The 26,708-nt window shown below is 39.2% G+C and overlaps 1 protein-coding gene across 2 annotated transcripts in view; it reads right to left on the reverse strand.

Annotated features, from left to right (window-relative positions):
* Window positions 1–653: 653 nt before the first annotated feature.
* Window positions 654–26,708, reverse strand: part of fgf11b (fibroblast growth factor 11b) — a 53,717-nt gene continuing 27,662 nt past the window's right edge. Inside the window, exons 2-5 of one of the 2 annotated variants that reach the window (XM_084104144.1) lie at window positions 25,748–25,858; window positions 19,266–19,369; window positions 6,560–6,758; window positions 654–5,290 (exon numbers count right to left, since the gene is read on the reverse strand). In XM_084104144.1, the coding sequence (XP_083960270.1) occupies window positions 5,157–5,290; window positions 6,560–6,758; window positions 19,266–19,369; window positions 25,748–25,858 (548 nt within the window). In that variant the 3' untranslated portion in view covers window positions 654–5,156. The remainder of the gene's footprint in view (window positions 5,291–6,559; window positions 6,759–19,265; window positions 19,370–25,747; window positions 25,859–26,708) is intronic. The other variant, XM_084104145.1, reaches the window with a different exon arrangement.

Genomic DNA, 26,708 nt, shown 5'->3' on the forward strand with positions numbered 1-26,708 from the left:
CAGGAGTCCTGATCTAGAATTAGTTTCTTGGATTACTTTTAGTTAAACAGCAGAGGGATCTGAATTACGTTTCGTCCTCCCACGCTGAAATGCAGACCCTGTTCTGCATGTAATTTCCTCATATTAATCCATCAACTGCCAGCTAATCCTCAAATGAAGAAGCTTGTTTTAAGAGTTTGTTGGGTCTGTAAAGGCGTACAAGACAATTATCTCAGCTTGCTTGAAGGGTCTGGAAGATTGAATAACGAGTCTGCATGCAAGAGCAAGAGTGGGCTGTGGTTTATATATCACCCTGCGGTATTAATTCTGTTCCTCATCTGATTAGCGAGATTCCTGTAATGCAGTGACATAATGCAGATGTTCGTGGGTGGTTAGTGAGACGATTAGTCAAGGTCTGGTGACATAGAAAAGGGGAAAGTTTAAAAAAATACTGCGCAGAGCGAGTGTTTCATGTGAGTTTTGTCCGTGTGCAGTGTGCCAATTCTAAGTGAAGGGAGCAGAGGTTGTCTGTCACCTGTCACCTGACTGCTCACCTGTGAGTACCTGCAGCTGTCTGTGCCATCTGTTTCCGACATGCCTGAGATGTTATGCATGGTAATGTTCTAAAACCAGGGGCACATATTTTACACAACATCACAAGTCCATCACACATCTTACAATAATACAAATATAACTGTTTATTCAATAATATGTAGTAATAAGACACACCTCTCCCTCCTCCCAGCCCAGAGATGTATAATTGCTCTAGAAACGTACACAGGATGGCAAGTTGGAGGTCAGGAGAGGGTGCTAAGGAGATCCTGTGCTCTGTAACAGGGAGTCCTTTCCTAGTATTTCCGAAGTGGGATGCATGCAATAGAGTCTTAGTTCTCTCCCAGGTGTGTCGGCTTTCAAGAGCAGCACGTCCGCCATGCTGGTTAGGGACGCAGGGGATGGCCAGCTGACCCCGGCTGTTAGTCTATGGTCAGCTTTCTTCGAGTCTCCGCGTAGCTCTCCATGCTGTTTCATAGGGCAGGTGTGTGTAGCTCCGCCTCCATTGGCTGACAGCCAATCAGCCTGTTCCTGCATTCACTGCGTAAGATCGAGGGCGGGGCTTATGCAGGAAGCCATGTTCCGTTTGGCAGTTACTGCCACACTCAGGCAAACCCTGGCTAGTGGAAGACTTTGCTTTTTGGAAGACGAGAAGATAGGGGAGAAAAGGATTGGCTTGTTTTCTTCTGCATTTCATTTGGAAGACCTGATTAGAAAAGGTGCGTTGGCTTTCAGGTTTCAGGTTTTTTTTTTTTTTTTTTTTTTTGCTTATGTGTGGGTGAAGAGGTCTCGAAAAGTCCAATTAATTAGTCTGTTAACAACACAGCTTTAAAATTAAAAAGGAGAAAATAATAAATAAAAACAAGTTTGCACAAGGGAAAATATGTCAGAAAAAGCAAAACAAGGTTCATACATAGTTTCCACTAAATTTAAAAGCAAATTTCAAGGAAGTACCCATCAGTTCTTCAAAATTACATTTTTCACTGTGGGTGAAATGACCGTTAGTTGCTTCAGTCAATATCACAATTTAATAAAAAACAAATACAAAAAGAAACTCAAATCTGTACATGTCCACAGTCCATATGGCTCAGCAATTTTGGCAAGACCAGGCAGTCCATCTTCCCAAAAGCACCCATTTTACAGTACTGTCATTATTTTTTGATTGCATTTAATATTACTTTTTAATCACTCTTTGATTTATATACACATATTTTTCTCCTTTACTCCCTCTGAGATAGATAGTATGAAATCAATTATTCGTCACAAAAATACAGCATGAAAACTTTAGAAGTGTTCCCTTGATCGTCTCACTGTCTTTGCATGCTTTAATTGAGGGCAAATGAAACAGAGGGTGGACTCAATGCGTCCTTGAGAACTTGCCCTGATTTAAAAGAGAGAGCGAGAGTCAGGAGAGATCCGAGACCATAATACTAGCTGCTTCACAGCAAAACCAGGTCTGGACAGAAGAACGAGAGTGAGATCAAGCGGGCAAGGCCCATTTGACAAAACCAAAATTGGGTTTACGATCTGAATGTCACTTTATCTCCATGTTGTATCCTCCTCCGCTGCTTTCTCGCCAACTGGAAGTCCCAAACACAAGCGCAAAAAAACCCCTCTCAGTTCATCATCTGCTAATGTCCTCGGGTTCCTCGGTTGCACAGGGAAATTATTGCTCACAGCTCTGGGCTATTGCTCTCCAGTTTGGGTTTTATTGAGTCAATCGATCGTTACTTTGCTCTATCTCTCTCTCTCTCTCTCTCTCTCTCACACACACACAGAGCTGGAGGGAAGGTTAATAGCCACTGGACACACAGGAGAGGGTTTGGGGAGATTGCTCAGGAAATGGAGCATGACTTTGGAGCACACATGAGGGGGCGTGTGTGCGCCGCATTCGTCCTTGTGTTCTCAACATCTCCGTCGGGCCAGGTAACTACATCACACGCGCGAGCATAAATGTTCCCTTCCCCCAATCCTCAAAGGACCCTGTTCCTCACCTTCTGCTCAATCAGCAAGAATTCATTCAGTGTCTAATTCACAGAACAGGAATTGCCCTCATCATTAGCACCAAAGCACAAGCTCTCCTCCAAGAATCCAACTTAATAATCTTCTGGTTTTTCTCCTCATAATCTAATGCCTCTAAAGTGTCTTCCTCTTCCTCTCTAACTTCAATCACTGATCCGCCCTCAGGACTTTCACTCTCTCGTAGCCAGCGAATCGTCTTCATCCCAAACCTCATCTCGCATAACCAAACTTTCTTCAGACTTTCTCATGCTACACATTACAATTCCTTTTAAAGGAATGTTCCAGGTTCAATACAAGTTAAACACAATCTACTGTACTTGTGGCATAATGTTGATCAACACAAACATTTATTTTCTTTTGTCCCTCCTTGGGACAAACTGGGTTACAGCGAGGCACTTACAATGAAAGTGAACGAACGTAAATGCTAACATGCTCACTGATTTAATAGAATGGCCACAAGACATAAAAATTTGCATGTTAACATGATTTCATCATCATAAAAAAATGCCACTTAAATGCTTTTGATATAAAAGTATATGACAATAAAACAGATATAAATCCTTTAAAAATTAGCCCTATTCACTTCCAGTAAGTGCATCATTGTAACCCAATTTTATGCCTTTTTTTTTTTTTTTAAGAAAATTAGTTTAAATACACTTTGGTTGTAATCAACACAATGTCCAAATGCTGTTAATTAAGCTTAACTTGTATTGAACCTGGAATATTCCTTTAACTTGGCCAACTTTTATTGAGACACATACGCGTACCATGCTTCAACATGCTAAAACGTTCTGCAACATGCACAAACCCTCACTGACATCCGCTATACATTCTTCTGACTTCCTGTTTCATTTCCCTAAATATTTTATCTTCGATTTAATATTATTACTCATAGTTTCATTCATTGTATTTTAACTACTTTCTTTGCTGGCCAGTTGTTCAGGACACAGCTCATTTGTGTTTGAATGGTCATCTCAATTCAAACACAAATACGAATCAACAAATTACCTTTTTTTTCACATGGAACAACAGCAAAACCAAACTTGTGAACCTGTCACATCTGTAGCCACTCAGGTCGCACATTCGCACCAGTTACTGTTGGCCCACAAATGATTGATGTCATAATCACAGAGCTGGTCTCTTCCCTTCTGAAGGACAAAAGGGCACCATCTGTAAGATGGTTGACCAACTCTTTATTCAAACACACACATTGCAAACAATTTACGGAGTGTGGTGTGTGTGGACTGGGAAGATGCCTGTGGAATTACAAAGAGGTCCTGGATGTCGCAGCACTTCCTCTTGGTTATGTGTCAATTATGAAACCTGGAGAAGGTCATCAGTCAACATCTCCAGGCAGATTAAAATTCCCAGACACGACCGAACCATTAAAATGATCAACTGTGTGAGCCAATGTGTTTACACATGTGTGCCCAGACTGCCACACACACAAATAAACAATGGAAGCAGATGTTCATTTCGCATCATTCTGTCTCTTTCACACTCTAATAGACACGTCTAACCGCACACAATCACTGCGTCAGTGATCAGCTCGCCACAATTTAAATTTGCATATTACAATTTCTCATCCGAACTGCTTGAACGAGCCGAACGTTCTCAGAAAAAGGAGTAAATAATTCAAGCAATCATGGCTGGACTCCATGTAATCCCCCGTACGAATCCCATCAAAGAGCTATCAAACAACTGCCCCGAATAATCTGCACTCGTTTGCCAATGATATGGATGCTGATCCGAGCTCACTGGCCATTAAACATTAATAGAGTCGTCACAAGAGAATTTACTTGTTTTTTCTTTTTTTGGATCTTACAAGGTGTAGCCACAATTAAACCAAAAACACATGCGTTTGGGTTGTGGATTCAATATTAGCTCATTATCATCGGCATCAGGTTGTGTTTGAGAATATCAGTGGAAGGAATTGGAACTACAGGGTTGTGTTTCATTTTAAAAGCTGCCCGATCACATATTCCAGACGATACCATTGGTTTCCCTGGCAGCGGCCCATAAGAAATCAATCTACACCTGCAGACCAATAGAACTGGATCCTCCTTGAATGGTCCAATAAAACAAATTTTACTGCATTCCTTCCTATAGTTCTGATTGGCACAGAGCAGCCGTTGGCAAAGTGATGGGAGGAAAAAATTAACCAGCGAGGGTCTCATCTGCTGGAATCATTATGATGATATTACATAATAACCTCTCTCCCTCGCGCTCTCGTTCTCACACCCAAACTCTTCGTTCAAACAAAAAGAAACCGCAGGGAAAGAAGTCAATTGAATTCTTCAGTTAGAATATGTATTGTTAGCATTTTTTTGTCAGCATGTGGGGGCACAGAAACATGTTTTTCAGGGGATTATAGAATCATATGGTGGGTCAGGTGTCATGCCGGGTCAGTGGAAATATATACGAGCTGGTTCGACCGAGAGAGGCAAGGATTCTCCTCTCATTGCCAGGGACTGCTGTCTGATCTCGCCCCATTCAAAATCAAGCAGCCGCTCATACAGCTCTTCCTGCCCCTATTGCATGAAGGAAAATGGAGTTCTCAGTGTCACTGAAGTCCTTCACCCTCCCTGTGTGCGCCCCCTGTGCTATGAAGCATCAGCTCTGGGCGCCTCTTTCCTGCCGTTCTTGTGGGAGGGGGAGTCTGAAGTCTTTACGGTTTTGCGAGGAGGACTCTGCTCTGCTACAAGCTCATGCAGTGAAGGTTCCTTGTACATGGCCACTGAGGGAACGAGAAGAACAAAGACACACTGATGTTATTTAAAGCAACAACAGAGGAACTAAAATAACTGTCATAAATAGTTGCACTATTCATGAAACTGTGGAAAATGTAAAGCTTCAAGAGTCTGCAACTGAAAAACCCATACTGATTGACCAATAATCTGAATATTGGGAGGGCCGTTAGCTGGTGCAAGCTAGTAATTATCTGGTCTAAACTAGTACAAAATGGATATTAGCTGGTCTATGCTGATGCAAGCTGGTTATTAACTGGTCCAAGCAGGTTATTAACTGATTTAAGATGGTTATTGGCTGGTTTAATCTGGTGCAAATTGGTTATTAAATGGCGTAAGGTGGATATTATCTGGTCTAAACATGCAAGCTGGTTATTATCTGGTCTAAGCTAGTATAAACTGGATATAAGCTGCTATGCTGGTGTAAACTATTAGATGGTCCAAACAGGTTATTAACTCATCTAAACTGGTTGTTAATCTGGTGCAAGATGGCTATTAGCTGATCTAAGATATCCATTAACTGTTGCAAGCTGCTTACTAGTTGGTCTGTGCTGGTTATTATCTGGTCTAAGCTAGTGCAAACTGATTATTAGCTGATCTACGCTAGTGAAAGCTGGTTATTAGCTGGTCCAAGCAGGTTATTGGCTGGTTTAAGATGGTGCAAGCTGGTTATAAGCTCATCCAAAATGGTCATTAGCTGGTGCATTCTGGGAAAGTGGTCTATTTGGTCTAAGCTGGTGTAAGCTGGTGTATCTGTATTAGCTGGTCGTAGCTGGTTATTAGCTGGTTCAATCAGGTTACTGCTGTAAAATTGTTAGTGGCTGGTTTAATCTGATGCAAGCTGGTTATAACCTGCATTTATGCTAGTGCAAACTTGTCCAAGCAGGTCATTAAGTGCTCTAAGATGTTTACTTGCTGGTTTAATCTGGTGCAAGATGGTTATTAGCTGGTGTAAAGTGTTTTTTAGCTAGTCCAAGGTGGTCATTATCTGATAGAGCAAGCTGGATATTAGTGTCAGTGCAAGCAGGTTATTAGCTTGTCCAGGTTGATTATTGGCTGTTTGAACAGCCACCATGTTTAACCACCTTAGCTGGTTAAGCCACCTTGCTGGTCCAAAATGGTCTAAAATGGTCTACTAGCATATAAACCCGCTTGGACCAAGTTTAAACCCCTAGTAGAATGTTCTAAAACACAGTTACCACTTTAGGCTAGATTTACCATCATAAAATGTCTCAAGTTTATTTAAAACCTGATCTGACCTTCAATGACTTTAGGTAGGAAGTGCGCAGCCGCTTTGGTCTTCTTCACGCGGTTGCCCTTCATTACTTGGCCGTCCCGGTTGATGCCGATGTACCACGAGCGTCCCGACTGGCTTTGGCGGTACAGCATGGAGGAGTACGTCACATAGTAGTTCTCAAACACACTTTCTTTGAATTTGCACTCTGGGTTGAAATGCTCCTGCCAAAGAATGAAAAACACAAATATGCTAATAAGCACATAGTTCTGAAATGCATGCACAGATGTGTGTGAACACAAAAAGATGACAAAGTTAGCATGTTGAGAACAGAAATAACAATGCCATATTTTTGTTTGGTCAGGCTGCATCTATATAGGGGTAGGGGAAATCTCATCATGGTGTTTTTCTGAAAGCAATGTTCTCCAGAGAGTAGGACGTAGATTATACTACTCAACAACTGCATTCATTTGCATGACTGATGAACTTTACACTGTCCCCAAAGGTACTCTGAGAGTGGAAAAGCGGTGAGCTCCACTCAACATACGTACCGGAATGCTAATGTAAACATACAAACTTGAAAGCAGAACCCACAAATCTACAGATACTCAAAATGTCACGGCCTGAGATGAAGAAAAACACACTCCGCTTTCAACCTAAAACTTTAATTTAGCACGTTCCGAGCATAACCTTGCTGTTCCCATTCATCTCCCTTTCGCTAAGAGCCCTTCCCACCAATACAAGCTGCTGTAGCCGGGTGAATGTAACTAGGAGCGACATGTATACATCTCTCTTAGTCTTCGTCAGGGTCCTTGCCCTGTCAGAGAGCAGACCCAATCAGCAGGATTGATTTACTGAGGGTAGCCAAGCAGAAACAGCTGACTGAAGACTTTCGGCAAGCCACTGGAGACTGAGAGATTTGGACCGGGTGAGGGAAAGAGAAACAGAGAAGATGCTGGGGTCTGGAAGGGGATGAAATGGTTACAGGGAGTTTTTCTTCCCCAATATTAAGCAGCCTGAGTGAAAACTAGCGAATACAACCAAATTTCTGCCTGTCTGCTTTTAGTCTATGCAACGCTCAGGATTTTTTTTCTTAGACTTGTCTTCATCAGCTCTCTCGTTCTTTTTCTTTCACTCATTTTATCCAACCCACCCTCCCTCCCTCCCTTCCTCCTGGCCAATGCATCAAACTAAGCAGCTTTTGCCTCACGTATTTGTTGTCCTCCGAATCTCACAGACGGAGGAGATCAATAGATGATCAGCCTTATGGAATACTAATTACAATCTAATCGTGTGAATCGAGTTACCATGGCCACCGTGAAGGACATCAACACCCCCCACCTCACATTTCAAGTTCAGGCTTCCAATATATGACCCTGAAAGTTGACCTTTGACCTATTACACAACATGAATCACAGCATAGCTTGTGGTGGAACAATCTTAAGACATTAAGAACTTGATCTCTATCCTCCGACTCCATCTACCAGGAGTTGACCTAAAGTCAACCTAAGTTAGTTTTAGTTAAAAAATATTTATAAAATATAAATTCAGCTCCACATTTTCACAAATAAACATTCATTAACACAGTATGAGAAATGAATTGTGATATTATAAAGACAACTAAATTTTCATTTTATATTTTCATTGATTAAGCAAAATGTTATTATTAATATTCTCTAAAAATAGTTACTTTTTATTTAGCATATCTGAGATGAACATTATACGCACAGTATATAAATATAATAATTCTATAATAAAAAATAATTAAAATCTATATGAAATCTAAATGATTACAAATATGACTAAAATCTAACTACTAAAAACTAGTGCTGTCAATGCATATTCATCACGACTAATCTCATGATTTCTGAGCACTCTTTGGAAAGGAATGGCATTAAATCGTAATATTATCAGATTTAGAATAGAAATAATTTATTCAATGTTTCATTGATATCTTAAGTGCACATTTTGTCATAGACAACCCTAGATCCATTTTGTAAAATCTTATTTTCTCAAACTTTTCATAGTCTCCCTAGCACCCCTTGCGCCCCCTGGACCCCAGGTTTAAATCCCCTGACCTAGATGACCAGCTCCTATCTGTGCGTGGGAGAGTTTTCATTGAGTAGCCATGATTACGGGATTAAATAAAAAGCTAATCCTTTCGCTCTGACTCTTGAACGAGTTAGACATGCTCCTTCAGCTTGCGTGTCCTGGTGGAATGGGTTGGAATGACATGTGGAGAAAAAGGTAATATCCAGCGTGCGTGTGGAGAATCCCGATGACGATGGCGAGATCTTTATTATGCAGAGCAGCACTCTGACCTTCCCCTCGCCCCACCCTCTCTCCTCACCCTCTCTCCTCCCCTTCTCCTCCTCCTTTGCTGCCTCCCCCCATTTCTCTCCTTTTGTATGCAAGTGTCTGATTGAATCTGTTCTACTTGGTCATAATAAAAAAAGATTCAACATCTGAAAGTATGCTTCCCCCTCTGTAAATTCTCTGATGCCGTCAGTTTGACAGCTTGGGCGGAACATCCTTAACCACTTCAAGCTAGAGATTGTGAGGCGGTGCCCTAAAAATCAAGCTCCACCCTTAATTTTTTCCTCATTTTACTATTCTATTTTACAATAAGTCACAATACTAAAGTAAAGTCGGTCACAACTTCCAGTTCACACGGACTTTAACAATGAGAAGTTTGTACCACTCTTGGCTACAAAGAAATTAATATGATATGGAATTTTCTAGGCATACACAGACACTGTCATATGTTGTGACAATTTATTCTATTATGAAAATATGAAATCGCATTTATAAATCTCTGAAGAATTTCTTAACTTTTCAAATACGTGTACTTTAAGCTTATGACAAAGCAAACTATAAAAAATGAAATGCTGATGGTGACAGATTTGTAATACAAATATGTAATTTACATTTTTTTTGTCCAAAATATATTTAAATAATATTATAAATTATTATGAATGTCAAACAAAAGGATTTTGCATCACACCATTGGATCATAATAAAACCAATAGCATCCTTGATATATGTATTAAATGCCTAATATCTAAAATGACAAATATATTAAAGTCCCCGTGAACCGAAAGTTGCAAACGACTTTCCATTGTGACGTATTTCCAAGTGAAACAGAATACTGAACAGAGGGCAGGGTTTTACTTTAGCACTCCTCCTCTCCATCTCTGTTCATAGCAGACTAACGGTTTGAGGGGAGTGGTTAAGCATCTTTTCGAATTAAGATTGGTAAATCTATGGACAATTTTATGCTGACACATGGCAAAGTATTTGTGTATGAATGACAATTAAACGGGCTTAAATCAAGAAGGCTTTGTATGACTTACACCATATGACATCAAAATTGACCATGAGCTTGTAAAAAAAAAAAAAAAAAAAAAAAAAAATCACCTTATAATGTCCTTCAGACTCAGCAATATTGTGTGTGTGTGTGTGTGTGTGTGTGTGTGTAAAATGCACCAATATGAAGCATTTGGCCGATACTGATAATTCTTTATGTTTGGAAGCCAATAACCGATATAATGGCTGATAAATCTAAATCCAATCATTTTTGAGAGCCTGGTTACAAAAACAAAAAAGTTTCACCATTTAAAGCTGTCCCAAGCACACAATTATAATGTTCTCATTATAATTTTCATGTGACAGACTTGCGCTGCACATGTTGCACTTATCTGTATTTTTCTATTTGAAATGATTCCAATCATATTTCAAAGAATTCAAAGCCATGGTGAACGGTGCGCATCTGTGTCTCAGCTGAAGGAAATAATCTATTATTTATCGGATTTAATGGTGGGGTATGTGATTCTCTTTTTTGTCCATTTTTTCAAAATCACTTGAAATCCTATTCCTAACCGACTTACAGCCACTGAGTTAGAAGCACTGAAATGAAAATTAAGCAATTTAATCATCTGTGGAACGGGACTCGAAAAACTCCAGCCAATCATTTACAAAACCACCTAGAATCATTGAACAGAAAGTTCGGCAATCAAACGGTCATACCATACCCCCCTCCCCCCATCCCCCTCACGCGCGTGACCCCTTCGTGCGCATGCGTCAGGCAAAAACTCCAACCTACGCTAGCCTGGCTCGCTCTCGCGCATCTGAGTTTTCGCTCGTGCATGATTGCGCGTCCATGTTCTTCGAATGGGTGGAGTCAGGGCCAGTGTTGGAGGAAAGAAGGTAGGACCATTTGAGTTGTGTATTTTCAAAATCTGCCGGCCGTTTTGCAAATCACATACCCTACCTTTAATATATCGGCCAAATTTTCTTATCAGGTCGATAACATTAAAAATGAACATATATCGGCTGATACGTGCATATATTTGACTACAGATTGCTATGGTACTGACTTAGAAATGTACTGCAGGCCTATAATGTTGCTTGAATTTTTTATTTATTATTATGAATAATTAAAATTTTAAAGTGTGAACTACCCATACTAGCAAACATGCAGACTCAACAAAACATGCACCCACACACTCCGCCACACAGCCACCACGGGACCTGAGCTAAGACGTCCCAATCCAAGACGTTCTGCAAGCTTCTTCTCACAGCTCTTGGTTCAGAGAGCATGAAATTGACAGACGGAGGATGTGGGATCCGACTGCTGTGCTGTTATCTCTCATCGAAGTGGAGTTAATGACCTTGTTACTGCCACATGGCAAACTCAGAAACGCTTTACTTGGAGGGCAGTTTACAGCGCCCGCTCAAGTGCTACAAAGAGCAATCTGCAATGTTCCACAAGGCCTGTTGCACCTTTAACGCCAAACACAACAATAACTAAATGAAAAATTTAACAGTGACGTAAAACTGCCAATGACAAGAAACACATACATTACAGCACTTTTTAAAATCACTTTAATGCCCGTAAGAGACAATCTTACAAGCTTTAAAAGTTTTGCAACAGAGCAGCCTTGAAATTTTCTTGGATTTTTGAGACCAACGTGACCTCTGTGTCCATTAGATTCTCGGCAGGAAGTTCTGGAAACGTAACACAATGCTGGAGACATGGTTGAATAATTGATATCAATTATGCTATTTCAAAGACACATGCATTATTCAGTGAAACTTTGTATTAGTCCCAAATCCATGACTACAGCTAAAGGCGTTACACTGAGACAGGAAGTAGACAGAGAAATATGCCCTTCATCTCAAGATCATGCGAAACACACAAAACAAGCGTCTCGGCCACAAAGGAACACTGGGAAACCAAAGTTACAACTCAAGCTATAAATGAGCGCTATACTTCCTGAGAGTGGAGAAGGCCTATGGCACTGGCAGAACGGAAAAAGAAAGAGAGGAACTGGATGAATTGTATGCACGCTGTGAAAAAAAAAAAGTGTTGTATTTGCAAAATATTTGCTTTTAGTCTTATTTAGTCTGAAAATACAGGAACTCTTAAATGGCCTTCAATAGAGTGCTGCAGTGATGATGTAATTTTGTAGGCCAACCCGTAAGTTAGCATCACCCCGATTCCCTTGAGAAAAAGCCAATAGGATTTTTCCATCGGCTTTTGGAATATTGCATAAAATAAGCTCTCTGACCAACAAAAAGTTAATGATCCTTACACATTTTGTTTACTTTTATGAACAAAAGTAAAAAGCTAATTGTAGGCTATAAACTACACCACTGTCGCAACTATTTCAGTTTTTATTTTAAAACATTTTCCCTGAAAGTTGTAGTTATGGTAGCTTGCTAGAGCATGATTATAAACACAACGAGGCTGTGAAAGCGGACTAGTGAGTAGATGAGTTTACCTGTTCAGCTGATGACGTTTAATGTCCACGACAATCTCTGTAGTCCCATTTAGCCACTTGTTAGCAACCGCCTTTTACAAGACGAGTAAACGCTTTAAAAAACAAAATCACAATTAAGGGGGGTATTACTATGTATATTATGTTGTAGAATAAAACACGAAAATATCTTGAGCTTGTGTTAACAACGGACCTAATTTCAAGCATTTAACCAAAAACCCATTGACTGGGATGGTGGAACCGGAAGTGCTCAAATGAAAACCCATTTCCAGGTTTTGGTTAACAAAACTACATCATCCCTGCAGCACTCTATAGAGAAAGATGTAGGCTGCGTCTCAATCAGCGCCCTAATTCAGGAGTCAGGGCACTGATCAGGGAGTCGGCCATTTTAAGGGTTGTCGCAAAATCCTTCCAGTTCACCGAAACGTTCATTCCCTAAAAGTCCCACAATGCACCGTGGAAACCAGGGAGCATCGATGTGCACTATGTTCTCTTAACGGAAGTTGTTCTTAAAAATACAAAACATGTTTTAATCATAATGTAAAACAGGTAATGAACATAATCTAGCTAACATTTATAATTTATTTACGGTTGAAATGTTGCACGTATATGTAACATGCAAAGTATTTATCATAATGTAAAAAATAATGAAATAAAGATATCAGTTCTGTTGTTATTCATAAATACCCGTAGGGATGTTGGGTTAGGGTGGGTTAAGGTTAGGGTGAGCCAGGGTCCAGTGTCTGAGTTTATATACACGATTTACTGGTTCATGGCCTAGGAAGTGTGGGAGTTGATTGAGACGCACCCGTAGATAGGTGTAGTAACGGTATTCACCAGCAGGGGCTACGGCAGACACTTTAGTTTCCACACCGGATATGATGATGCTGTCTGACCGAAAGTGGCCCCTACAGTGCAGTAATCTCTGTCTGTATGTCATTTGGGGCCAGTCTCGTCCGTGATCATCTCTCAACATAAATCTCCTTAATGGGGCTTACATTTCATGAGCGAGTGTGTGTTTTTTTCTTCTACCCAGTATGTTTATGCATCAGTTGATCCTTGCGCTTGAATGCATGTGTGTACATATGTGTAATGTGTCTTCCCACAGCATTCACTGTAGTTAGTTTGTGTGTTCGGCAGATGTTCAGTGACATACAACATTACATAAGTCTATAAAGCATGCAGAGCTACATTAGGAAACATCAATGGATGGGTGAAACGAATGCAGGCGAGGCCACAATCAATTTACGCTCTTGGCATTTATCTTTGTTTTGTGTGATGAATTGAGGGTCCCTGTCAATAAGAATTATGTTATGGAATGCAAGATGGCATCTCCTGTTTTAATGAACGATCTGGAACAGTGCTGTCGTTGGGGGGACAACCAGGAAGTATTACTAATGAGCATGTGGCAAAGAAAATGGATCTCTTTTTTTATTCGTATGCAAAGTGTGGAGCACACGTACGTTTACAATATCAGAGTACAGACAGCATCTAAAATATAAACACTTCAAATGTTTACAAATCTATTAAGGTTCAACGATTAATCGAATAGGTTGTTTATATTGTATTTGTGATAAATTAGGTTAATTAAATATGTTTAACACCACCACATTGACTTGTTAACCCATTTGCCTAATTTGACTTTGAGTTTTCATTTTGTTGTGTGACGTCGAAAGATCAATCAGAACTGTTGTGACACCAATGACATACGTGAATATGTAATGAGTGAAACGCATTCGCTTTCCTGAATATTTAGAATAGAAATACTATTCTTTCTGCAGTATGCATGCACATATTGCTAGGATGAACTATATTTTCCAAAATGTGCAGTATAAAACACAGCATGAGATTGCAGTGCACTCGACTTGACCCTTTAATTTCCAGTGTGATGAATGAACTTTTAGACAAATCAGCTGTTAGTGACTCATTATTTGACTGCCACGAGTACAGGCTGAGTAAAAATACAAAATATGCATTTTTAACACAGGACATGTTTTGAACTACAGTTGATTACTATGGATTGAAAGTGTTCATGCTCAGCATTTTGAAGTCTTTAAGTGGCCTCCTCAGTCCCCTGACCTTAAAGCCATTGAAACCCTTTGGGAAATTATAAACCTGATTTGTGATAAGTCAAGCAGGTCTTCCAATGAAGCTCAACTTTTAAGGACGATTTTAAATAAGTTTAGCATGGCGCATACGCAATGAGTCAATACCCAGAAGAATGTCTGCTGTAATAAATAAATAAAGGGAGAACCAACAAAATATTAATAAGGGATTACATTGTAGTCAATGTATGCTTTAATTCCACATTCACTCAGCTTCAGCTCCAACCAGTTGTCAGAGGATATGGAAAGCTTAGTGTGTCTCTATGTACATACATGAAATATAGTATATTAGTGTCTATCAACACATTCTAATATACCTACGAATACTGAGATCACCTTGTGCAAAGACAAAGGCCACAGAGTAATAAGATACTCAATTGAAGCTAGGGTTCATAAGGGGGCTTATGGGAAATGGAGGCAGCTTAAAATGCCGCAGAGGGTTTATGGGGATGAACAGCTACAATCTGCAGTTCATTACCTGCAAGGGGGAAGGAGAAGATTACTGAATCACTTACACTTCTGTCTCTCTCTCTCTTTCTCCGTCCCTCGTCAACTTGTGAGGGAACGCTGGGAATGAGGTGTGTTTGAAAGCAATTGCATGTGTTCTAGTTTGGATTCATATCGGTATGTCTCTGGCTTTTCATTTACCTTTACAAACCACATGTCTCTCTTTTGAGTCTGCGGTGTGATGGGTGTGATTGCATCGCAGTGACGGAAGCATTCAGAATCTCAATACCATCTGTAGAGGAGAGAGTCTATAGAAACCATTTATCAAACCTGAGATGAAGGCACCACAACAGACACTATACACATCTTGTCTGAGGTCACACAAATCACACACCCACCCACACATGCACCTATTGTGCTCAGACAATGCCATTATACTGCAAGTTATCTGGTAGAAACTTAGTTTGAAGCAAGTAGTTTTAAATCGAAGCCCGTGTCGTCTGAATAATGGCTGATCGTGGCAACAGGCCCATAACTATTTCTGTCAGGAACCTTACAACTGTGTCAGCGCCTCCCACTCCTCATATCTTTCTCATGTTCTCTTTCTCACCCTCTCTCGCTCAGCCCAGGAGGGTTTTTCCAGAGCATACTGTCTATAAAATGGGTCAGGACGGGACAAGGCTCTATTTTTATCAGAAAATCATTTTCGTAACTCCACAACAGGTATCTCACAGACCTTGATGCCCATATAACCGTAGACCAATAGCGCGGAGGTTCCCTCAGTAGTCCATTCCCCATCGCTCTCCAGGGCTACACAGCTGCTGCCTGCATAGTTAAAGACGCAGAACAATGAAGGCTGCTGGAAAGCTTTCAGCTCAGTGTTGGAAGTTGATGAAATAGTTTAACCAGAAATGCATATTCGGTCATATTTTACTCATCCTCATGTTATTCCAATATAGATTAATATATCATCATATGGGTTGGATTATGCTTCTTTTTCTTTTTGGAGGTTGACAGTTACCATCCACATTAGTCTATAAGAGAAGCTCACATTCTGTAAAATATCCTCTTTTGTGTTCAGTGGAAGAAAGAAAATATAATATGTGTAATGATGATGACAGAATATTGGGGTTCCCTGTGCTTGACCAATGAATTTCCACTCTTAAAATGAAAGGTTGGGATCTATGGTTCCAGAAAGACCTTTATCATCCATGGAAACTTTTCATTGCACAAGTTCTTTAAAATGGAAAAAGACTGTTTAGATAATTTATTGAAATGTTCTTCACACTAAGAAAAAACGATTCTTTAAGAACTTTTGAAAGGTTCTTTGGGGAATGCAAAATGGTTCTTCTTTGGCAGCTTTGCGAAAACTCACTTTTGCAACCTTTATTCACTTTATGAGTGTAGGATTCTAAAAAGAATTTTTATTTAGACTGTTATGGCTAATTAATTATTAATACTATTTTTAAATTTTTGCTCAGCACAAAGCCGGAATGTTTCTTTTTCATTAAACAGAACAAATTGAACAAATTAAAGTTAAATCTATTCTAATTACATCAGGGGAAGAAAATAACCATCATAGACAATTTTCATCAGTCTTCCAAAATGTTTTTTTGCCAGTTAAGAGTAGAATTAATTTAAAGTAAGGTTACATTATTTACCATAAAACATCTGTTCCTTACATATGCCGTCAAAAGACAACTGTAAAAGGAGAGTACTTTGAGATAGCCATGAAAAATCATTTTAAACCTTAATGGTCATTACAGGCTTTGCACCAAATGCTGCATGAGTACATGAAGAATGTCTGCCCAAATGGATGTATGAAATCCATTATGTGGCAGAAGAGCACAATCCCTGAGGCAGCTCGTCTAATTTACGTGGGCTTATTACAATGAGATACTTATAGAGCTTGACAATATAGTGGCATATTATGAATGACCTTCTCTTTAGCTGCAGTGAGGAGAGGAGGGGAGGGGAGGGGAGGGGAGGGGAGGGGAATGGGAGCATGCGGAAGAGAAAAATGCTCCGGGGACTGAGGTGTTTCCCCATTGGCTGTGTCCTCCGAGTTTCTGTGCCTCTCTCACACATTTGTCTGTTCCGTTACACGCGCTTTCTCCAAGTCAATGGTTATCAAACACACACTTGCACTCGCATTTAAACCCTCACATATGCTTAAAAAGAATCTTATGCACACACAGACGCAATGGTGATATAACAAAACCCAGTATGATTTCCTGCATCCAGATGCCATTTAAGCAGCATGCATTGTAAACATTCCCAAATTAATCTGCTTACGTAACCCCTTTGACACTGATTAAAATACACAGAATTCAATGTAATGATCTCTGATTCGACTGCAAGCAAAAATAAGGTTTGTTTGACTGCCAAAGACTGGAATAGGGCAACTACAGGACAAATTCAGATGGTTACAGTAGCACGGAAAGGACAAATCTGTTAAGGATGAGTCCAAATGAAAGGAGTCGGTGAAAAGGACAGTGACAGCATAGACAGACCAGACCTAAGACATAAAAAAGGGGAGGAGGGACAGTCTTAGGATAGCAACACAGGGCAGAATGTCCCAAGGCTTGCAGCGCATCGGTAAGCTACACAGGCTCTGAATTAGAGTCAGTTGCCTTTGAACCAAATGCAGCTCTCCACTTCTGAGAAGAAAATCCCCTCATTTCTCAGTTCACAGAGAGGCAGGAGACAAAAGCTCTCTCATCCCCGCATTCTAATCGGCAGCTCTGGGATGCACACTCACACACTCATATACACAGCTTAACAAACACACACTCAATGTCTCTCTCTCTCTCTGAGAGCCGTCTCATCACGCTCTCTGTTCTCTTTATCCTGCTCTGGCCGTGACAGTCTAAATATCTGCTCCACCTTGCTGCTAATGCTGCTGCTTTCCATTCTACTCCACCTCAAGCACAATTTGGGTAATTGGACACACTGCATGGGCTAATCCTTTGTTATTGTTTTTATTTTTATGGGAAAGATTGACCTTTGAGAGCAGTGACAGCACATATCCAATCTGACTATAGGGTATCTTTAAAACAGGATTTGAAATGTTTCCAGAACCACAAGAGATTTCAGATATCCTGTTGTTGCTTTTCAAGTGAGATTAATCTTTTTAAAATGTATTGTGGCTAAATGCACTACCGTTCAAAAAAAATTTGGGCTAAGTTTTTTTTTTTTGAAAGCAAATTAACCATTTAATTCAGCAAAGATGCGTTAATAAACGTTTAAAAAGTGACGGTAAAGACATTTATAATGTTACAAAAGATGTCCATTATAAATATATGCTGTTCTTTTTATTTACCTTCTAATTTGTGAATTTTAGATTTATCAAAGAACCCTGAAATATTTTATTTTATATTGATATCATTTTAAATTGATTTTATATTATATTTAATATAAAAATATTCATATTTTATCATGTTTTCCACAGAAATACTTAGCAGCAGCTGTTTTTTCAACATTGATAATAATAAGAAATGCTTCTTGAGCCCCAAATCAGCATTTTATAATGATTTCTGAAGGGTCATGTGACACTGAAGACTGGAGTAATGATGCTGAAAATTCAACTTTGCCATCACAACAATTAATTATAAAATATATTAAATATTAATATATATTATTAATATATTTCACAATATTTTTGTTTTTACTGTTGGTGTGCATAAGAGACTTCTTTTAAAAACATTTAAAAAAACAATACAGACCTTAGGCTTTTGAACGGTAGTCTATCTATACAGAACTGCATATTGAACCATTTTATTTGGTGTTGTGACATTAGAGCTCCTAAATAAAAAAAATAAAAAATTAAAATAATTGGTTCAGTCATAAAGATTCTGGTGCCCTGGGGTGCCCAATTCGGCCACTGGAAGGCTGCCTCAAACCTAATCCAACACACCAACCTGACCCTTCTAGTCTTCCTGAAGACCTTGATTACCTTAGGTGTGTTTCATTAGTATTAGATGTATACTCTGTAGGATGGTGGTCCTGGAGGAACAGGATTGGACCCCAATGATATAACCAGAGAAGTTCAGCACCACGGAGAGCAACATGGAAATTCAGCACCATGGAGAGAGTCCAAAATCTTCAACACAAGGCCCAGAATTTATACTTTCACGCCATAAACTAAGCCTGACGTTTTCAGCACCAAGAAAAGTGTCCACATCATCCTAATTACGCCATCTTTCACATCAGTTTATTTGGCCAAACTCTTTAATATGAGGAGAGTAATTAAAATGTCTGCATAATTATTTACCTCTCTAAAAAGCTGCATGTCGTCAATTATCTGTGAATCATTATTGTGGAGACACACGGAGGGCACCTGCATAATTATTCTAATTATGATAATCATCAATCCTTAAAAGAGCATTCAGTCACTTACAGAGGTGTAGAGATATCCCTCGCTGTTCATGCCCAGGTAGAAACCAGTCTTCGCTCCCTGAATCGCCACTATCCGCAGACCCACAGGAATCAAGTTGAACTGTGCTGTGGGACGAAATAAAGAAGAATTCATACTCCGAAAAATAGATAAAATACTTGATGAAGAATAGCAAACAGTGTCAGAGAGAATGGAATACTCAGGTTGAAAACTGTATGGTTGTCAATCAAACTGTCTTTTCCTGTCTAAGTGGGCTGTTCTTGGGAAGAATAAGCTGCAATGACAACCAGACCTTTTCCTTGAGTCAAATGTCTGGCTTTGCAAGACTAGAGACAACGTAACATAGGATGAAACAGGATAACAGAGATGAAGACGAGAAAGACACAGAAGAGAGGATGTAAAACTGTCAGGGATGGCAAAGATAATGGCATGAAGTGGGGGAAGGTATCCAGTAGGGACTATCTGTCCTGCGTCTGTTGTCCTTGATAGAAAGATGGATTGTATTTGATATGGATGATTCAAGGAACATCACTGCTTCTGAGAGATATAGCAGAAGATAAAAAACATGCTAAATAAATGGCAATGAGAGGGAGGGAAAGACAGAGAGATATTCCCTCACAGACTAAGGTCAATATTTCTGCAATTAGTCTTCAGTGAGATTTTCCTGCCAGAGTTTGACATATGTATGACAGTATGTAATTGCTGTCGGACATTATTGTAACGATTTAGCACCATCAAATTCACCTCATAGGGCGTGAAGTCTTTAGGATTCATGTCAGACCGCCCTGTCACAACGTTCATGGGATGCTGCAGTAGTATGGTTATTTAATATGTGCGACAGTCATTTCAATAGACAAGCGTGACATGTAAGCTAGTCCTTGACAACCCAGACAGGAATGTGCTACACTAGCGCACCCTGACAACTGCCATCCCAATAAAATACTTCTCAATCCGTTACACACACACACACACACAAAACTCACATAGAGCTACATAAGGCACAAGAGCTCATGACACATCACATTCTCTCTCCTTACTGTCTATTTCCCTTCTAGAACAGCATGTTATGATGACTCAACATAAAAAAAAAAGATTGTGCCATTGAGACCTCAGGTTGAACCTGTACAGAAGAATTAAAAGGATAGTTTACCAAAAACCAGAAAATTCTGTCATTTATTACTCACCCTCATGCCGTTCCAAACCCATAAGTCTTTCGTTCTTCTTCGGAACACAAATGAAGTTCTTTTTGATGAAATCTGAGAGCTTTCTTTCCCTCCATTGACAGCTACGCAACTACCACTTTGACGCTTCAAAAAGTTCATAAAGAGATCGTAAAAATAATCCATATAAATTGAGCAGACTTAATTTAGGCTTTTATTCACATTTAAACTAACATCTGCATCCGCCATCCATTCCTCCAACCGCCAGAGGGAGCCTGAGTACTGACTACTGCCTGTTCTTCTTGCATCACTTCCTTTTCTTATCTGTTATAAGCCATGATGTTTGTTCATCATGTTGTGAAGTATTGCCAGGTTACCCTGGCTTTACTGAGCATTTCTGTTATCTTGTTTTTTTGTCACGTGTATGTTTCTCTGCCTGTTCTTGACTACGGTTTTTGGATTATGGACTTTGATCAGTTTACTGTTTGGACTGCCGCTACTGTTAATCGAATCTGTGCATGCTCACTGACCACGCTTCCGGTCTTGAACCTTGTATTGTTTGTGTCACGGTGTTTAATAAACACAGCATATGGATTCAACTACTCAACCGAGTCAGACATCGTAACATAAACATTGATCAGTGGACATAAACAGAAGCTCAACCGAACCTTCTTGACACACAAGAACAAACCTCTTTGGTTCCTGCTGAAGCTCAAACATGATGTGTAAGACACGAGAATGAACCTCATTGGTACTTGTGGAAGCTCAAACTTGCTGCGTAACTCTCGAGAATGAGCCTTATTGTTCTTGCGGAAGCTCAAACGTGCAGCGTAACACAAGAATGAACCTCATTAGTTCTTGCTGAAGCTCAAATGTGCTGCGTAACACGAGAATGAACCTCATTGGTTCTTGCAGAAGCTCAGACGTGCAGCGTAACACGAGAATGAACCTCATTGGTTCTTGCTGAAGCTCAAACGTGCTGCGTAACGAGAATGAACCCCATTGGTTCTCGCACATCAAGCAAACATGCTTGAGTTTCTGTTTATCATAACTGATGTATGAGTTGATGAATGTTTATATGTCAATAAAAGCCTAAATTCAATCTGTTCATCATATAAAGCGACCGTGTCTCTTCAGAAAATTTGGACTAAACCCCTCAATTCATATGGATGACTTTTCGATCTCTTTATGAACTTTTTTGCAGCATCAAAGTGGTAGTTGCGAAGCTGTCTATGGAGAATACAGAGAGCTCTCAGATTTCATCAAAAAGATTCATTTGTGTTCTGAAGATGAACAAAAGACTTACGGGTATGGAACGACATGAGGGTGAGTACTTAATTACAGAATAATTTTGGGTGAACTATCCCTTTAACTTCCAGAAATGTAATACTAAGATCTTAGGTTAATAAATATTATTTAGTGGTTCTATGCAAAAAACTTAAGGTGTTTCCGCGTCCATACTGAATTAATTGCTGGAGTTGCTGAACTACAGGGTAAATCACCTGACTTCCTCTGTCTGCACTCCCACTGGTAGCCATTGCATTGCATAACTGCTCATTTACATAAAATAAAACTCAGCTCAACTTGCACAAGCCAATACTTGTGAGCCTCAAAAAGGCAACACTAATTAAAAATGAACGACTTCTGAGCAACCATTTAACCATTAATTTAAACCAAAATTAAAATTCTATTTTACTTTATTCTAAATTAATGACAAATAAAACATTAAAAACTAAATCTAATTTTTAAAATGCTACAAGTAAATGTGGGCATCCCAAAGTGTACAGTATGAAAAATAGGTATTCATTTTGAAATTTTCTAAAGATTATACACGCTTGGGAAAAATAAGTTCTACAACAGGGGTGTCCAAATGGGCCACTGTCCTGCAGAGTTTAGCTCCAACTTGCCTCAACACACCAACCTGGAAGTTTCTAGTATGCCTAGTAAGACCTTGATTAGCTGGTTCAGGTGTGTTTAATTGGGGTTAGAGCTCAACTCTGCAGGACAGTGGCCCTCCAGGAGCAGGATTGGACACCCCTGTTCTAGAACCTTAGAGGGTTCTGTCAGACCCTTCATATATAGAACCTTTCCCATCATGGGATCATTTTAAGACTATGAATTAAACAGCTCATAAACATACTGTATCGCTAGAAAATATGGAAATAACCTGTTAAAAATTGAAGTGTAGTGTAATCATTTATGGGAATAACCTGTTAAAAATTTAAGTATTGTGTAATCATTTAAGGCATTTCTTCTTATATAGAACACTTTGGCATAATGGATTCTTTAAAAGTGAAACAACAACCCTACCGTTGTATATATAGAACCCCATTGAACCTTTTTTTTCTAAGATTGCATTCAACAATGTTATTTAATTATTAGTGTTTATAAAGAATAAGTGAGCATTAGACAGGTGAAGGTATAGCCAATATAAGCGGATTCTGATAAATGGGGAAAAAAAATTATATTAGCTGATAATCAATATGAGATATATATATTGTACATCCCTAGACAGAACATATACACTGTTATGTTTAAGGTGTGTGATATTGACAAAAATTATAAATTGTTTTATTTTTATTTTGTTAATAATCATAATTAGACAATATATTGCTGCATGTTTTTGTGAAGTTGCATCTGATGGTATTTAGATGTATTTACACAGACTTTAATGCAGAGGTGGCATAAGCCTATTTACACTGAAATTACAATTGCATTAATAGTACTATGATATATATATTTTTTTTTTTACAAATATTGAATATTACATATTGAAATATGTAAAAAAGAAAAAGAAAAATAACTTTTTCCCTGGCATTGACGGAAATTTCCATAATTTGTAACGCTTGCACACCATTGATGGAATTTTCTGGCTTTCCGTGTTTTCACTGTTAAATGGTAGGGGGTGCTATTACACATCTTCTGATATGCGAAGAAGATGCAGAAACGAGCGATATATGTAATCATATGCATATGTAAAATAACGCGATCACCAGCATTAAACAGCAAATAAATCAAAACTGCCTAATGTTACCGAATAAAATGTCGACCCAGGATGAGCTATAGGAATGTGCAAGCATTAGGGGTATTGATGGACTCGATCTGCTCCATCCATTTTTTGATCATTGTTCTGAATCCAGTCTGGATGTAGTCTTTGACAAAAATGTGATTTTCTCAGCTTTTTGTTCAAAATGTTGCTTTTTTTTATGAAACCTACCCACATTCAAGTGTTGGGGAAAAGAGAATGCACGAAGCTAGAATAAAATGTTTTTGTTGTTGTTGTTTAAAAGCAGAGCGTCTGTTCTTTCTTTTGATATATTGCATGTTCAGATATTCATACAACAAAATATTCTGGGGGCCATGACATTTTTGTGAAAATTGTCAACAACAAAAAAACCCCGCTGGCAGTGGCTGGCAAGTACCTGTCTTAATGAGTCATTGAATAATTTTTTCAAACGATTAGTTCAAAACAGCTTATTCATTCAGAAAGGAAGCAAGTGACTTGCTGCATCCGAATTCGATTACTTTAGTAAGGAAAAAGAGTAGCATGTCTGAATACATAATATTTGAAAAACAGTAGGCGAAAAAAACCTGGATGACCTACTTGAGATTCTGAATTTGATGTAAACTACTTTACTATCCTGTGAGGCCATGGGAGAGGATTTATAGCTGTGTCCTAATTCAGAGGCTGCATCCTTCAAAGGCCGAATGCATCACAGCGGTGCGAAGAAGCGGCCAACAAATGCGTCCTTTTCCTGTGCCGCGAAGGATAGTGGATCCTTCGCACTCAAGCCTATCCCAAGATTCATAGTGGCCAATGACTGGATTTTTTTTGAGAAAATGCCAGATTACACTTTTAAATGTAAGTAAGTATTGCTGGGATTCAACTTGAATATTCAAAACACACTTTAAATCTGTTCAAATATTGACACATCTTACCAATTATGTGATTTTATAGATAGTTTATACTCTTTATTATGTACATAAATGGACCATAAATGGAAAATATTTAGACAGGTTGTGAACCCTCTTTTCTTTTCAGGCAGTTGAATATAACTTTCAAAAAAGTCAATGGCATCTGTCACAGTTGTTAGGACACAAGAACAATCCTATAGGCTAAACCGTCCCATTTAACAGTTAGCTCGGTCCGACCTTCGTGGACTTCAAAGGCGTGGCCTTCGACGTCCGCATCCTTCGAAGGATGCAGCCTCTGAATAGCTTATGAATGGCAGTGAAGCGACGCAACTGACACTGGTAGGTCACGTGACAGTAACAACATGGCGATGTAGTACATCCAAATTTCATTCATACTATCCATATTCACACTATATACACAACATACTTTTTTTAACGGTCACAAAGTAAATGCAAATTCAAATGTAGTACCTGCTCAGACATGTACTGAATGTGATTTTGGACGCAGCCCATGTTTTTATGAATGGGTTATTGAATCAATCACTCGATTAGTTCAAAATGCAGATCCATTTAGTACCGAAGCACCGCTGTGTGTTGCACAGAGGTGCGCAATGGTTTTGTTGCGGTTTTGTTTAGAACAATTTGCATTGGCATTCTAACTGAGTTCTTAGAGGCCATACACACAGAACTAGTTTTTGTGCGTAACAACACAAGAAGCAGGGCAGTGGAACGGAAAAAAACGGCAAAGTATAGAAATGTGTTTTCCAAAAGTTTAACTTATTTTAACTTAAGCGCTGTGTCAATCATGACACGCTTCAAATGATGCAAGCACAACGGTCAAACATGTCCGTCTAATGCATAGAAAAACAATGGAAAAGTAGCACAGTGGAATTTTGCAATGTGAGTGACATACTAACTAATTAATGTCAACTCAGACATTGTTAAAACAACAATTACCATATTATCATAAAAACTGAATCAATTACAGACATCTGATTAAAATACACAACAAGGCCAAGGATAAGTGAAAATCCTCTTCTAATTATCAGGTTTGGCCTTAATTCCAGACAAGACAAATATTCATACCACGGCATGTGATCTTCATTTCAGCTGAGTGTGAATCCCCAGAGTTGTACCAGTGACCATGGGTTATACACCTTAGGCCTAACATAAGGGACATATGCCAACACAGGCTTTCAAATTAATTACAACAGACAGAACATGTACGTGAGGAGACTGTAAGACAGAGGAAATGAATGACATGAACAACAAAAGTTCATTTTATGTCTGTCTAGAAGTCGCAGGAACGGACACACACAGACACAACTCAATAGTTTCCACAACTGACCAACCAAAGTCACACTGCGCTTGTCAGGTGTGAATTACAAGAAAGAAAGAACACGTGCTTACAGAAGCAGCTGTTCTCGTCCCTTGTGCCGTCCATGGTGCCATCCGGCAGCATCTGCAGGTAGTAGCCGTGCTGGCTGTACAGACGGGTGACGATGCCTTTTAGCTGTGGCTCTGCAGAGAAAAAACACAATCACAGACATACAATATTAGTGAGAAAACGCTTACACACCATTGATGGAATTTTCTGGCTTTCCGTGTTTTCACTGTTAAATGGTAGGGGGTGCTATTACACATCTTCTGATGGAGTACTGAATCTCCTGATCAAAAGATATGCGAAGAAGATGCAGAAACGAGCGATATATGCATATGTAAAATAACGCGATCACCAGCATTAAACAGCAAATAAATCAAAACTGCCTAATGTTACCGAATAAAATGTCGACCCAGGATGAGCTATAGGAATGTGCAAGCATTAGGGGTATTTATGGACTCGATCTGCTCCATCCATTTTTTGATCATTGTTCTGAATCCAATCTGGATGTAGTCTTTGACAAAAACGTGATTTTCTCAGCTTTTTGTTCAAAATGTTGCTTTTTTTTATGAAACCTACCCACATTCAAGTGTTGGGGAAAAAAGAATGCATGAAGCTAGAATAAAATGTTTTTGTTGTTGTTGTTTAAAAGCAGAGCGTCTGTTCTTTCTTTTGATATATTGCATGTTCAGATATTCATACAACAAAATATTCTGGGGGCCATGACATTTTTCTGAAAATTATCAAGAGAAAAAACACAATCACAGACACACAATATTAGTCCGGGGAGAAAACATCACAGTTTGCGGATTGCGACTTCATTAACGCTTCATTAAATCTTACACAGAGTATATTCATTAACAGTGCCTCAAGATGTACTTATACTGCAATGCTGTGCACATATTTAGTATGACACTCTCTCAGAAAAAAAAAAGGTACAAAAGCCGTCACTGGGGCGGTACTGTCACGTTGTGTTTCAGGCAGGAAGAC

This window comes from Abramis brama, assembly GCF_963993115.1.
Source record: "Abramis brama genome assembly, chromosome: 25".
NCBI classification, from domain to species: Eukaryota; Metazoa; Chordata; class Actinopteri; order Cypriniformes; family Leuciscidae; genus Abramis; species Abramis brama.